We start from the raw sequence: 15,704 nt of genomic DNA, 5'->3' as shown, positions 1-15,704 counted from the left end.
GTTGCCCTCGGATATACGGTCTGGCCCAGAAGCCCTAGAACGAGAACCGTCCCGGGACAGATCCCCAAAAGCTAAGGAGACGCTCTAGGAAAGCTTCGCGCAATTTGCCGTGGTGCCGCTCTAGCCTCTAGGACGGCACTCTATGGCAGCGGGGAGGGCGGGGCCGGGGGCGTCCGGGGCCTTATTGTCCGGGCGCGGCGGGAGCGCGCGCAGCGCGTGCGTACGGGGCGGCGGTTGGCAGCGCGCGGACTGTGTGAAGAGAGGCGAGGCGGCTTCGGACCCACGGACCGACAGACCGGGCGGCCCCTACGGCCGTCAGCGGCCAGGCGGCCCGACATGTTGTCTGGGAAGAAGGCGGCGGCGGCGGCGGCGGCAGCGGCGGCGGCTGCGGCTGCCGGGTCGGAGGCCGGTGCGGGGGTAGCGGGTGGCGCGGAGAACGGCTCTGAGGTGGCCGCACCGCCCGCGGGCCTGTCCGGCCCTGGCGAGGCGGGGCCGGGGGCGGCTGGGGAGCGCACTCCCCGCAAGAAGGAGCCCCCGCGGGCCTCGCCCCCCGGCGGCCTGGCCGAGCCGCCGGGGTCCGCCGGGCCTCAAGCCGGGCCTACCGCCGTCCCTGGGTCTGCGACCCCCATGGAAACGGGAATCGCAGAGACGCCGGAGGGGCGACGGACCAGCCGGCGCAAGCGGGCGAAGGTGAGGCCCGACCCCCCACCCTCGACACAGAATCCCGGTGCCTAGCTCCCCTGAGTTTGTCCAGCCCGCGTTACCCCGCCCCCACCTCCGCGAGCCTGGGTCTTGGGCCTTGAGCCCCACGCCCACCCCGACCTCCGGTCGCCGACCTCCACCCACCTCCCGGCTGGCTGACTGGGTGGGGTGAGCGAAGGGAAGGTGTTTGCCTGTGGTGAACGCGTCTTTGTGCAGGGACCCGGCCGTCCCAGGAAAAGGGGCATCTCGGAGGGGAGTCTTTTCACTCATATACTTTTCGTCTACCTTTTCGTTTTCTTGACTGGGGGGGAAAAATGGCTCCCTGACGTGGTGTTGTGGTTGGCCTTGTCGGGGACATTCATCCCTGTTTGTCCACAGATGTGTCTGGAAGCTGCTCGGCGATATTTATGTGTTTGAGCTGGGAGCACGTTGAGGCTGTAGGATGATGGTAAAGAAATTGTCTTAGCCGGAGAGATCGGGAGGGTGGGGGAAGGAACTTTTTTTTTTTTTTTTGAGCACTTTGCTTGGTGCTAGCGAGTTTTCCCCTTTTCATTCTATCAGTGATCTTTTGATGTGGATTTTTACAGATGAGGAAGCTGATTAATATCAATTAGTCAAGGCACTGTTACAAGGACAGTATATACAGACAATAGTTGCCTCACAATTCTGGATGCCAGATGCTGTGTTCAAAGCGTGACCAGCATTTTTATGTTTGTTAAAATAATAGTAACTGGCAGGTGTTGCTAGCCTCATTTCAGGAATGAGTAAGCTGAAACTCCCAGTTTAAGCAACTTGTCCAGAGTCAGAAAGCTAAGTAAGTGGTGGAACTGGAATATAAACCCTACACTTAGAACAGGGTAGGGTATCATCAACCTCTGAAACAAAGGACCACATGGGACACCAGTGAGCAGGGCACTGGGGCAGTGCGAGAGCGCAGACTTCAGGCGTGGGCCTTTTCTGGGATTTCACGGTACAGTTGAAAAAACTGGAAATATATAGTTCTAAGTAACTAAATATGTAAATCGTAGCTTATGCCTATGATATCTATAATTTAAATGGGTGAGCCAGTTCAGTGTGCACGAGGAGCTTCTTGAGTATTGCCTATACTGAGAGCCCTCAGAATAGATTGCCCAGTTTTGAGAGCTCTCTCACCAAGAATACCCTGCCCTAGGGATGTCTTGAGGGGAGAGGAAGTTTTAACCAAAGCACAGGTTGGCAACTTCCAGCTCTGAAAAGAAATAGAGGGCAGAAGCCCAATTGGGTTTTGATTTTACTATTTCAACAGATAATGTGGCCAGAAAACCAGAAGATGAGATTAAAAAAAATTTTATTGAGGGAATTCACAAACAATAAATTTACCATTTTTGAGTCTATTCAGTGATTTTTATCATATTCACAAAGTTGGCAACCAGCACAACAGTCAATTTTAGGATGTTTCATCATCCCCTAAAGACACTTGTAACATTAGCAGGCACTCCCCATTCCTCCTTAACCCCAGCCCCTGGCAATAACTAATTTCTGTCACTGTGGATTTGCTGTTTTCTGGACATTTTATGTAAATGGAGGCATATTTGGCCTTTTGTGTCTGGCTTTACCATGTTTTCAGAGTTCATCCGTGTTGTAGTACTTCCATTCAGAACTTAATAGTTCACAGGCCAAATAATATTCCAGTGTACGAGTATAGCACGTTTTGTTTATCCATTCATCATTTTATAGACATTTGGGGTGTTTCCACTTTTTGACTATTAAGAGTATTGCTGCTGTGAACATTTGTGAAGTTTTTTCTGTGAATTTTTTTTTTAATTAATTTATTTTTGACTCTGCTGGGTCTTCGTTGCCACACATGGGCTTTCTCTAGTTGGCAGTGCCTGGGCTTCTTATTGTGGTGGCTTCTCTCTTGGAGCATGGTCTCTAGGTGTACGGCCTCAGTAGTGTGGTTCCAGGCTTAGTTGCTCCGAGGAATGTGGGATCTTCCTGGACCAGGGATTGAACCTGTGTGCTCTGCATTGGCAGATGGATTCTTAACTTCTGGACCACCAGGGAAGCCCTGTGTGAATGTTTTTGGTTCTCTTGGATTTGATACCTAGGAGTGGAACTAATGGGTTGTATGGGATGCAACTTAGCAAGCATGGGTTGTTAACCTTTGGAGGAGCTGCCAAACAGTTTTCCATAGCAGCCTCATCATTTTACATTCCAGCTGTCGATATTTGAGAGTCCTAATTTCTCCAATCCTGTTTACACTTGATATTGTCTTTTTATTTATAGCCATTCTAGTGGGTGTGAAGTGGTATCTCATTGTGGTTTTTTTAATATGTAAGCTAAAGATGTTGACTTGAGTATTTTCCCATATACTTATTGGCCATTTGTATATCTTTTTAGGTGAAAGTTGTCTTTCTATCATTGGCTCTTTTTCTGTTTGTTTCTTTATTTTTGGCTGTGTTGGGTATTCATTGCTGGAAGGGCTCTTCTCTAGTTGCAGCTAGCGGGGGCTACCTGATGCAAAGAACTGACTCATTTGAAAAGACCCTGATGCTGGGAAATATTGAAAGCAGGAGAAGAAGGGAACGACAGAGGATGAGATGGTTGGATGGCATCACCAACTCAATGGACGTGAGTTTGAGTAAACTCCAGGAATTGGTGAGGGACAGGGAGGCCTGTCGTGCAGCCCATGGGGATGCAGAGTCGGACACGACTGAGCAGCTGAACTGAACTGAGCGGGGCTGCTCTCTAGTTGTGGTGCACATGCTTCTCATTGCAGCAGCATCTCTTGTTGCAGAGCATGGGCTCTAGGGCACACAGGCTTCATTAGCTTCGGCACATGGGCTCAGTAATTGTGGCCCCCAGGCTCTAGAGCACAGGTCAGTAGTTGTGGCCCAGGGCTTAGTTGCTCCAGGGCATGTGGAATCTTCCAGGATTAGATTAGGGATTGAACCCGTGCATTCTGTGTTGGCAGGTGGATTTTTTTTTTTTTTTTTTTTACTGCTGAGAGCTTCCTGGTGGCTCAGACAATAAAGAATCTGTCTGCAGTGCAGGAGACCCAGGTTTGCTGGATCAGGAAGATCCCCTGGAGAAAGAAAAGACAACCTACTCCAGTTTTGTTGCCTGGAGAGTTCCATGGACAGAGGAGCCTGGACAGGACTGTAGTCCATGGGGTCACTAAGAGTTGGATGTGACTGAGTGACTAACACTTCTTTATCACTGAGCCACCAGGGAGTCCCTCCTTGGCTCATCTTTAAATTGTGTTGTATTTTTATTGTTGAGTAGTTCGAGTTCTGTATATATGGTGATTACAAAAGTTTTAATTTTGGTTTCCAATTTATTAACATTTTTTCTTTTGTCCCTTTTGCTTCTAGTGTCCCATCTAAGGAACTGTTGCCTAATTCAGTGTCATAAAGATTTACTCCTGTGTTTTCTTCTAACAGTTTTATACTTTTAACTCTTTTAGGTCAATGATCATTTTGGAGTTAATTTTTGTAGATGGCTTTAGGTAGAAGTTCAACTTCATTCTTTTGCCTGTGTATATCTATTTGTCCCAACACAATTTGTTGAAGCTATTCTGTCTCCCTGTGGATGGTTGACACCCTTGTTGATTGACTATAAGTGTGAGTTTATTTTTGGACTCTCACTTCTATCCCATTGTTCTATATTTCTGTTCTTAAACCAGCAACAGACTGACCTGATTACTGTAGGTTGACAATATGTTTTGAAATCAGGAAGTATGAGTTCTCCAACTTTATTCTTTTTCAAGATTGTTTTGGCCATTCTTTATCTCTTGCATTTCCATATAAATTTTAGGATCAATATGTCATTTCTGCAAAAAAGGCAGCTGAAATTCTGATTGGCATCACATTGAATCTGTAGATTAATTTGGGTCATGCTATAAGACTTCTGTCTTGTAATTCTCCTGTGTTTGTTTTAATTTTCCTTTGTGATTAGCTCTGAAGCTCCCAAAAGAAAAATGAGTTGTGTGTGTATTTGGAGAGCACCTAGAAAGTAAAGAACTGGGGAAGCTGACCTATGTATTCAGAGCTAGTCTTGGGAGCCAAAGAAAACAGACTTCAAGGGATAGAGTGTCCAAAAAGGGGTAAAATGTAAGCTGAGTCCAGTGTAAATAGGCCTTGCTTCAAGAGTTCTGAGGTTTATCCAGGGGATATATATCTGTATTTTTTGCATGGGAGTTTATTCAGTTTTTCTGGGGAGATTTAAAAATTATATATACATAATATATAATTATATAAATAAGTAAATGTATATATAATTGTGTAATTGAAATTACACAATTGTATTGTATTGGAAGGAATCCAGGCAACTGAAGTTCCCTGATGCTCAGGTTTCATTAGTTTCAGAGTAAATTTACCTCTTGAATGTGTGTGCTAACATTATGGCAAACTAAGGTTTGAAATTGTTGGGTTGGACTGAGGCTTTGGGAACAACACACAGCTTAAGGAATGGCATCCTTGAGCTGAGCCTTGAGAAAGGACAGAATTTTTTATAGTAGTCTGGAAAAGGATGAACTTCTGGAATTAACTCATCCTCCTGTGATTGATTCCCTTTCCTCAGGAAAATAAATCTATCTATAACATTATTAGGTTTATGTATAATGTAAACAAAATGCTTATTTCAGTGTCTGGCACCCAGTGATTAAGTGCTACAAGCTGAGAGAAGGAGGTGAGAAATGCTTGGAATATAATAGGAAGTGGTCTGAAAAGCAGACAGGAAATCCAGAGTGGACAACTGAATGTTGGAAACAGTGGGCAAAAGAATTTAATTGCAAATGAGATTTTTCTAGGAGCAAGATAAGTTAGAGGGATTGTAGTCGGAGTGTTGTATAGAGTTGGGTCTAGGTTGTAGAGATCTGTACTGTGCAGTATGGTAGCCACTGGGCAGTTGTGGCTATTGAGCGCTTAACATGTGGCTAGTAGATTGCTGCTGCTGCTAAGTCACGTTAGTCGTGTCCAACTCTGTGTGACCCCATAGATGGCAGCCCACTAGGCTCCCCCGTCCCTGGGATTCTCCAGGCAAGAACACTGGAGTGGGTTGCCATTGCCTTCTCTGGCTAGTAGATTGAGGAAACTGAATTTTTAATTTTAATTTAATCCTAAGTAGCCACATGGTGAGGGGCTTCCCTGGTGGCTCAGTGGTAAAGAACCTACCTGCCAATGTAGGAGGTGCAGGTTCGATCCCTGGGTCAGAAAGATCCCCTGGAGAAGAAATGGCAACCTACTCCAGTATTCTTGCCTGGGAAATCTCATGGACAGAGGAGCCTGGTCACTACACTCTATGGGGTCATGAAAGTCAGACACTACTAAGCAACTAAACAGCAATAACAAGTGCTCAGTAGCCACGGTTAGTGCTACCTTATTGGAAGCACAGATGCACAACTTTACCATTATCACAGAAAATTCTACCAGACAATATTGCTAGATTATGAAGGGTAAGTACTATGAAAATTTAGAGAAGGGAAAGATATATTTGTGAGTGTGGAAGACTTAGGGAGTGATTTGCAGAGGAGGTGTTCCTTGGTGAGGGTAGCTTTTAGGGAATTTAGGGATGATTTTGACTAGTATGTTAGAAAATGATTAGAGGTAAGTTTGACTAGCTAGAGCCAGAGAGTTCTTACGCTGCTATGACAGTTTGGGCATTCATCTGTTAAACTGTGTGAAATATAACATATTTGGAAAAATTAATCTGGCAGTTGTGTCCTTAGGTGAATTACAAGGAAAAACTGTTAAAACAAAAGATGAGCTTTAAGGTGATTGGGAAGTGAATGAATCACTGTTGCGAGGGTGTGGAGGAGAGAAGAGACTAGAGATGTAAATTTGAGAGTCATGGGTGTACAGGTAAAAACAAGTACCCTTCTGACTCATATCTGCCTCTTGGGGCATCTTTTGTCCTTGAGTATAAGTAGTTGTAGAACCTCTGAGGTTCTGTTGTTGTTCAGTCTCTCAGTCATGTCCAACTCTTTGTGATCCCATGGACTGCAGCACGCTAGGCTTCCCTGTCCTTCACCATTCCCAGAGCTTGTGCAAACTCATGTCCACTGAGTCGGTGATGTCATCCAACCATCTTGTCCTTTTCTGTCGGCCCCTTCTCCTCCTGCGTTCGATCTTTCCCAGCATCTGTATTTTCCAGTGAGTTGGCTACTTCCCATCAAGTGGCTAAAGTATTGGAGCATCATCCTAGCCCCTCCAGTGAGTATACAGGACTGATTTCCTTTAGAATGGACTGGTTGGATCTCCTTGCAGTCCAGGGGACTCTCAGGAGTCTTCTCCAACACCAGAGTTCAAAAGCATCAATTCTTCGGTGCTCAGCTTTTTTTATGGTCCAACTCTCACATCCGTACATGCCTACTGGAAAAACCATAGCCTTGACTAGATGGACCTTTGTCCCCAAAGTAATGTTTCTGCTTTTTAATATGCTGTTTAGGTTTTGTCACAGCTTTTCTTCCAGGGAGCAAGGATCTTTTAATTTCATGGCTACAGTCACCATCTGCAGTGATTTTGAAGCCCAGAAAAATAAAGTCTGTCACTGTTGCCAGTGTTTCCCCATCTATTTGCCATGAAGTGATGGGATCAGATGCCATGATCTTAGTTTTTTGAATGTTGAGTTTTAAGCCAGTTTTTTCACTCTCCTCTTTCACCTTCATCAAGAAGCTCTTTAGTTCCTCTTTGCTTTCTGCCATAAGGGTGGTGTCATCTGCGTATCTGAGGTTATTGATGTTTCTTCCAATAACCTTGTTTCCAGCTTGTTCTTCATCCAGCCCAGCATTTCACATAATGTGCTCTACATACAAGTTAAATAAGCAGAGAATTTTACTTAAGGATAAAAGATTCCCAATCCTTTGTGTTCAGAGCATTCAGTCTTTTGAGTTGGTGCCGCTGGTAAAGAACCAAACTGCCAGTGCAGAAAACTTAAGAGATGCGGGTTTGATCCCTGGGTTGGGAAGATTCCCTGGAGGAGGGCATGGCAACGCACTCCAATAATCTTGCCTGGAGAATCCCGTGAACAGAGGAGCCTGGCAGGCTATACTCCATGGAGTCGCACAGAGTCAGAAACAACTGAAGCCACTTAGCACAGCACACAAATGAGTCCCAATTGTTTGTGTTCACAGCATCCATTCTTTTTCTCAGGGTGACAGTTTTTATTTTTTAGAGTTTGTATGATTCTTTCAGATGGTTTTTAAACTTTTTTTAGCAAGTGGAAAAATCCTTTTTTACAAAATAGAATTTTATGTTGTTGACCAGTTGCTCAGTCGTGTCCGTTTCCCTGTCCTTCATTATCTCCCAGAGTTTTCTCAAACTCAAGTCCATTGAGTCAGTGATGCCATCCAACCACCTCATCCTCTGTCCCCTCTTTATCCTCCTGCCCTCAGTCTTTCCCAGCATCAGGCTCTTTTCCAGTGAGTTGGCTTTTCACATCAGGTGTCCAGAGTATTAGAACTTAACTTTAATCTTGTATTCTTTTTTCCTTCAAAGGGCTTGATGTCTTAGGCAAAAGCTGAACTACTGCAGTAGAGAGGATCTTACTGTTGGTCTTTGTCTCAGAATTTGCATATTGCCCAGTTCCATAGTAGGCCCTTGTTAAGTGATTATTCATTGAATGTTTTGGACTGATACGCAGGGGGATTAAAGGGCTGAATTTTGGAGACAGAGGGGTCAAGCATTGTTGAGGGGTAAAAGGAGAAAGGAGGCTACATACTGTAAACATATATTACATTTTCTAACCCCTTCCCTCTCTGAAACTTTTTTCCCCTCCTTGCTGCTTTACCCATTACCCTGAGGTCTGTTCTGTAGTTTATCTCAGTCAAATAGGATAAAGTTTCAGTTCAGCTCAGTCAGTCAATCGTGTCCAACTCTTTGCGACCCTATGGACCTCAGCACGCCAGGCCTCCCTATCCATCACCAGCTCCCAGAGTCCACCCAAACCCATGTCCATCAAGTCGGTGATGCCATCCAACCATCTCATCATCTGTCATCCCCTTCTCCTCCTGCCCTCAATCTTTCCCAGCATCAGTCTTTTCATATGAGTCAGCTCTTCACATCAGGTGGCCAAAGTATTGTCAGCTTCAACACTCAGGACTGATTTCCTTTAGGATGGACTGGTTGGACCTCCTTGCTGTCCAAGAGACTCTCAAGAATCCAACACCGCAGTTCAAAAACAGCAGTTCTTCAGCCCTCAGCTTTCTTTATAGTCCAACTCTCACATCCATACATGACCACTGGAAAAACCATAGCCTTGACTAGATGGACCTTTGTTGGCAAAGTAATATCTCTGCTTTTTAATATGCTGTCTAGGTTGGTTATAACTTTCCTTCCAAGGAGTATGTGTCTTTTAATTTCATGGCTGCAGTCACCATCTGCAGTGATTTTGGAGCCCAGAAAAATAGTCAGCCGCTGTTTCCATTGTTTCCCCATCTATTTGCCATGAAGCGATGGAAGTGGATGCCATGATCTTAGTTTCCTGAATGTTGAGCTTTAAGCCAAGTATCTACATTTCTGGGAGATTTGATTGTAAAATCTCTATGAGATGTTTACCTGATCAAGTTTATTTTGTTTGCCACTAGAGTTTCAGCTTATTAAGGACAGAGAGACTCATTTACAATCATTTTCTCCATTGTGCCGTGTTCTCAATGTTTAGTGTTTGATAGATAAATTCATGTGTTAAATAAGATTCTTAGAGCACATCAAAACTGTTCAATTTATCCATAATTGTTTCCATTTTCTAATCCAATCCATGTTTTCAGTAAAACTCTTATGTCTACTCCCTTAGCTACTGACTCCCCAAATCTGTGGTCACGTCATTTAAAAAAAAAATAATAGCAGCCAGCCATCTGGAGCTATTTCAGAGATATTTAAAAATTAAAATAGATTATACTCTCTCTGATCCACAAGATTTCGCATTTCAGAAGCCTAATAAGTTAGCTGTGTTTATGTGGAAGCCATGTTGTCCTTGCCCTGTCTCCACAGCCAGTAAGTTGTTTATTTTATTCATTTTGTCTTTTCATTGAATCCAGGATAGAGAGCTGTTGTTTCTGTGGCTTCTTGAAATCTTTATTGGGATGGGAGTCGAAATGATGATTTGACAGTGTTCCAAGGTGTTTTTCCTATTTCCTATGGAATAGTAATTGGAAGTACAGATTGGCATTAGACAGACTTGTTATTCTAGTTGACTATATTTTTGTCTGACTGAGGACTATTTTAGTCTTTTTTCAAAGCTATGGTTTTTCCAGTAGTCTTGATGTGAGAGTTGGACTATAAAGAAAACTGAGCGCCAAAGATTTGGTGCTTTTGAACTGTGGTGTTAGAGAAGAATCTTGAGAGTCCCTTGGACTGCAAGGAAATCAAACCAGTCCATCCTAAAGGAAATCAGTCCTGAATATTCATGGGAAGGACTGATGCTGAAGCTGAAACTCCAGTACTTTGGCCACCTTAAACTGACTCATCTGAAAAGACCCTGATGCTGGGAAAGATTGAAGGCAGAAGGAGAAGGGAACAACAGAGGATGAGATGGTTGGATGGCATCACCGACTTGATGGACATGAGTTTGAGCAAACTCCGGGAGTTGGTGATGGACAGAGAAGCCTGTTGTGCTGCAGTCCATGGGGTCACAAAGAGTTGGTTGCGACTGAGCTGAACAAGGTTGATGACTGTTTGTAATATCACATTACACATTTTAGCAGAGAGATAGATCGATAATAATCTTCGCTATCCTAAATTGCTCTACCCCACAATAAAACATTCAGTAGGACTGCTTCCTCTTTCTACTTGTGACTGAATTTCCTCTTTATAACCAGTGTTAATTACTAGTAAGGCTTGTAGTCTCCATTTCCCCATGACTTACTTCTTAGTTTGTGTTCATATGGATTCTTTGCTGTGATCATTCGACTCTCTTGAGTCACCAGTGTTTTGTTTCTTTAAGCATAGGTACCTGTTTATTGTTTTTGACTGTTGCCATTTGCAGCTTTTATTCCCTGCCCACCATCCGCACCTCTGATTTGGTTTCTGAAATTCTTTTGCTGTTTTCCTATTTTTCTCTATTTCCTATGGAACAGTAGTTAGAAGTACACATTGGCATTGGACGGACTTGTTATTCTAGTTGACTGTATTTTTGTCTGACTGAGGACTATTTTAGTCTGTTGTTGAAACTTGCAGTATGTGAACATAACATATATGTACATACAAATGCACGCACAAACAGTTTGAGGTTGCAGAGAGCCTCAGAGTCGTTAATTTGAATTTCAGTACTATGATGTGAAAGTTAGTTTGGGCTAAATCTGAACTGACAAAAGATTGTTTCATGAGTGATTTTGTTTTAACGGTTACCTGTTAGGAGCTCACCTGTTCTTTGTTATTTGCTTATTTCCTTTTAAAATTGAAGATAGAAAGCAATTCACATTTACTTACAGTTCCAAATTGAGTTTCTGACTTTAGACGTCCACTGTATTTAGCTTTCCCTGGTATAATCTCCATATAGGTAGAGTATAGAGAGATGGATGAAAGTTTGGCCAACCTCTCAGAAGACGAGTATTATTCAGAAGAAGAGAGAAATGCTAAAGCGGAGAAGGAAAAGAAGCTTCCTCCACCACCCCCTCAAGCCCCACCTGAGGAAGAAAATGAAAGTGAGCCCGAGGAACCATCTGGTGAGTTGTAGTAACTAACCACAGTTTTGTTTTATCTTAGAAATAAGGATAAATGAATTTACTCTTATTCTGCAATGTTATTGATGTCTTTGGTTTATACTCTGATATTGGCCGTGTGTATTTTAGTATGTGTATATGTGCATATACATGTTTACACACATACATATACATACGTAATGGTACTGACATTCTTTTTGTGTGCATTTGTACATATAGGAGGAAAGTAAAGAAGGAGGGTAAAAGGATAATGGCTATGTAAGGCAGTTGGAAAGTTGGAGAAAATGAACAATTGGAGAAAACATACAAAAGTCAAACCCAAAGAACCAAACCTCTCACTGGTAACTCTGATTCAGAATTTAGAGGTAGAATGGTTCAGAAATTATTCTAGCTAAATTGTGCCACTTACTTTATGGTTAGATACTTTCTGATAAAACTGTCATGGTGTGTATCAGTTTTGAAGAGGGTCTTTCTGGTGAACGAATGTAAAATGTAGTCTAAAGTCAAAAAGAAAAGGCCTGAATGCCTGTCGTTTAGTTATTGAGCCCTGTACTCAAAAGAATGTGGTGAGAAAAGGCTATGAAGAGATTCTAAGGTCACAGTCTTCCTGTGACCTGGAAAGATTGCTGGAGTCTATGGTACTGTTTTCAGAGCTATAAACATCTTTAAAAATTCTCACTAACATCCCTTCATGAGTCCTGCTGAAGATACCCAGACCAATCAGGAATGCCCTTTTGTTTTGCAAGACCAGCCAAAGTAGAATCTTTGTTAATATTTCATATCTTCTGCCTTTAAAGGCATTTCATTAACTCCTCTTGACTTTGGATTTTTACTAGTTCTTCTCTTTAAAATATTTTCTGTATTTCCAGTATCAGCTCCAGGCCCATTCACCTCACCAATTCTTTTAGTTCTGCACCTTTTAAAAATAAAGTACTTGTTTCAGATCCCATCTGTTGTATGTTGCATCACTTTCATAGGTACCCTGATTAAGACGTACTATCTTTAAGAAATTTTATCATTTTTTTTAGTTTTTTTGTGGTTGTTGCTGTTTTTCTCCTTTATTATGTTATATAAATACCCAGAAGTTACTGTATTTTTTTTAAAGGGATTAATACTGATGTATCACTTGAGAGTGTAACAAATCAGATATTAATTTAAACTTAGAACTTATCAAACAGGTTCTGAGGTTAAAATTCAAAAATAAAAATTTATAATTTATAATAATTGTAAGTAAGTGTAATGAAAGTATACAATTTGAGTGCATTTAGAAAAAGATTCTGGGTTTAATTCTTCTTAAGAATCAAATTTTCTAAGAATGGTTTTCCTAAGACTTTCTTAAAATGACTTATCAATTACTTCCTAGGAGTGGCATATGGGAGTAATGTCCTTGTGGCAAATGTACCTCAGCAACACTGCCTCTCTTTTTGTTGATTTATTTTTCCTCTTCTTTCTAGTCTTTTACATTTAGCTCTCTCCCCTTCTTTCTGTCCTTACTCCCAACTCTCCCCTTGACTCTGCCCCTTTCTTCTATAACTTTCTTTGATTCTTGCCTTTCTTTTCTTCTGCCTTTGCTGTAGATTTGCTTATGCAACACGTGGTAATAATCAGATAATCTGATATCTCTGATACTGCCTCCCTCTCTTTTTTGTGTGGTTGTCAGTGTCTCCAGGAAGAAGCTGATTTACTGGTTAAGTTGATACACACTTAATCCTCTGAAAATTTTAAACCAAGTCTTAGGATTTTCTTTCTTGTAAAAGAGGTTTTTTATTTTGCTTTCTTTTCCCATAAATGTCAGGTACTGTTTCTACAAAAAGTAAATATCTTAGCAAAGGGATGTAGGATCTGTGGAACTCTTGTTATGCCTTTATGTTCTAGTCGTTTTAATCCAGTGGTTTAGTTTAAACAAGTTTTAAACTGTTTAATAATTTGGAGAAAGTTAATTTTCTCAAGTTTAGGGTATCTTCAGTGCTCAGAAGTTTGTTGATTACAGCCAAAACTTCTAACCATTTGTGCTTATGAAAGTAGTTATCTTTCCTCTAAAACAACTTAAATTTTTTAAAACATTGTAGGGTGTATTAGCAAAGTACTTTCCCTGGGAAAGTAGTGGTAACTTACTGGCCTGCAGAATTTAGAAATAGTTGGGGTCCTCATGGTGAATAATTAAATATTATCAGGGGAGTTCAAATACGTAGAAACTGTCCAGGTTTTCCAAATCTCGTGTCCTATCTGAACTAGTTCTGTCACTTAAGTTTTCATTCAGGAATGAGTGGTGGCTTTGTCCTATGGGTATCTTAAAATCTTGAGAGACAATGTGGGTTTGATTCTTTATATGTGTGTGTATATATATATATCTATATATGAAGATTTGTTTACTTACCTTTAGCTGTGCTGGGTCTCTGTTGCTGAGTGCCATCTTTTCTAGTTGTGGTAAGCGGGACTGCCCTTCACTGTGATGCGTGGGCTTGTCATTGAGGTGGCTTCTCTGTTGCGGAGCACAGGCTTAGGGCATACTTCGGTAGTTGCGGCCCATGGGCTCTGTAGTTGTGGCTCCTGGGCTCTGGAGCGCTGGCTGAGTAGTTGTGGTGTGCCTGCTTAGTTGCCATGCAGCATGTGGGATCTTCCCAGAGCAGGGACCAAACTTGTGTCTCCTGCATTAGCAGGTGGATTCTTAACCACTGTGCCACCCAGAGAAGCCCTAGGTCTGGTTCTGTGCCAAATCTTTTCAGTCATTTTAGGTGATAACTAGATATTAACTTGGAGGAGGAAATGGCAGCCCACTCCAGTATTCTTGCCTGGGAAATCCCATGGACAGAAGAGCCCGGTGAGCTACAGTCCATGGGGTCTCAAGTGTCGGACACAGCTTAGCTACTGCACAACAACAACAAGACGTTAACTTAGTCTCTTAAAATATAGCAGGTTTGAATACATTTCATTCTTACCAATTTTTAAACATGTTTAGAAAATTTGCTTTGCTTTCCATAGTGTTAATCTTTAGAATAAGCTGTTTTGTTAATTATGAAATCACAATGTGATATTCTGAAGTCAGTGGGTCAAATGATTTGATTGGAGAAGATTCCTCTAGGAGAGTTCTAAGAGGAGGCTAGAAGGGGAGGTTGGAGCCTTGGGTACCAGGCTAAGGAATTTGAACTTAATGTCCTTTGAACTCTGGGAGGATGTGGTCAGAGGTAGTAGCACTGGTCTTTTGAGTAAAGGATGTTTACCAAAATACATGTTTTGGAAAAATCAACCTATCTGCTATTTAAAGGGGAAGTAAAGGAGTAAAGAGACTGGGATTGGAGAGATGATTTTTAGACTTTTTAGTAATTTAATTTACTGGATCTTGATCAGAAGAACAATGCTGTCAATATCAAAGTTGAATTTCTGTAGAAATAAGAGGTTTGGGTTTTGGGAATTTCCTGGCAATCCAGTGGTTAGGACCCCACACTTTCACTGCCAGGGCCTGTGTTCGATCCCTGGCCAGGGAACTAAGATTCCGCAAGCATGTGCCATGTGCCCCTTCCCCCCAACCAAAAAAATAAAAGTTTGGGTTTTTTTCTCTTTGAACTTACTTGGGAAAAAAGCTTTCTGTTCTGGGTTAAACATTGTTTGTAGATTTGTCAGTTTTTAATTATAACTTAATGTGGCATGTAGTTCCGTGTAGTTACTTGGGTAAATGTATTTTTTGTACTAAATATTGCTGCTTATATTTAAAATTCACCTAATTTATTTTCTTAAAAATTTCCCATCTATTTTTACATTTGCTGTACACTTCTGAATATATTTTAACAAATGATGGTTTTATTTGGTTTTCTAGAACCTTTTCTATCAAGATAAAAGTGGTTTGTGTTTTGGGGAGTCATGGCAACTCAGCCTGAACAGGTTGTCTTTGGCATTGCATGTTTGGTTATTAGTGGTGTCACATAATAGTAGAGCTTTGATAAAATAGAATGAAATCTCAGTTGGAGTTTACATACTGATTTAAAATAATTGCCCCTCTGTTAAAGTAGCTTTCTGTTGGAGAAAAGATTTCTTCCCCTTTTGAATCAATTGTTACCCTCTGTACCTTAGATTATTCCTCAGTGAGGTTTTACTATGTTAACTAATTTGCTAGCACTTTGTTTTTTATTTTCAGACGAGATCGGGCGCCTTCAGGCTGATAGGGCCTGAGACTGTTTTTTATTTTCATACAAAAACATAATTTTTTTCCCCTTCACTGCTTTTCAGCAATTGAAATTTTCCAGGAAAATCTCACTAGTAGTTCCTGGATTTAAATTTTGTATTGGATTACTATTTAGGGACTCTGGTTTGAGATTACTGTTTAGGAACTCTGAACTCTTGAGGTTAGAGGTAGCTTAGTTGTATATAG

The 15,704-nt window shown here is 41.8% G+C and overlaps 1 protein-coding gene across 2 annotated transcripts in view; it reads left to right on the top strand.

The window, feature by feature from the left end:
* The first annotated feature begins 207 nt into the window (after positions 1-207).
* The window catches only part of KDM1A (lysine demethylase 1A), a 66,346-nt gene continuing 50,849 nt past the window's right edge, over positions 208-15,704 (top strand). For both annotated transcript variants that reach the window (XM_002685717.5, XM_005203319.3), the window contains exons 1-2: positions 208-690; positions 11,176-11,341. In XM_002685717.5, the coding sequence (XP_002685763.1) occupies positions 337-690; positions 11,176-11,341 (520 nt within the window). In that variant the 5' untranslated portion in view covers positions 208-336. The remainder of the gene's footprint in view (positions 691-11,175; positions 11,342-15,704) is intronic.

The sequence above is a fragment of the Bos taurus genome, chromosome 2, assembly GCF_002263795.3.
Source record: "Bos taurus isolate L1 Dominette 01449 registration number 42190680 breed Hereford chromosome 2, ARS-UCD2.0, whole genome shotgun sequence".
NCBI lineage: Eukaryota > Metazoa > Chordata > Mammalia > Artiodactyla > Bovidae > Bos > Bos taurus.
Note: the sequence above shows the minus strand (reverse complement) of the source record. Positions and strands in the feature narration are given on the sequence as shown.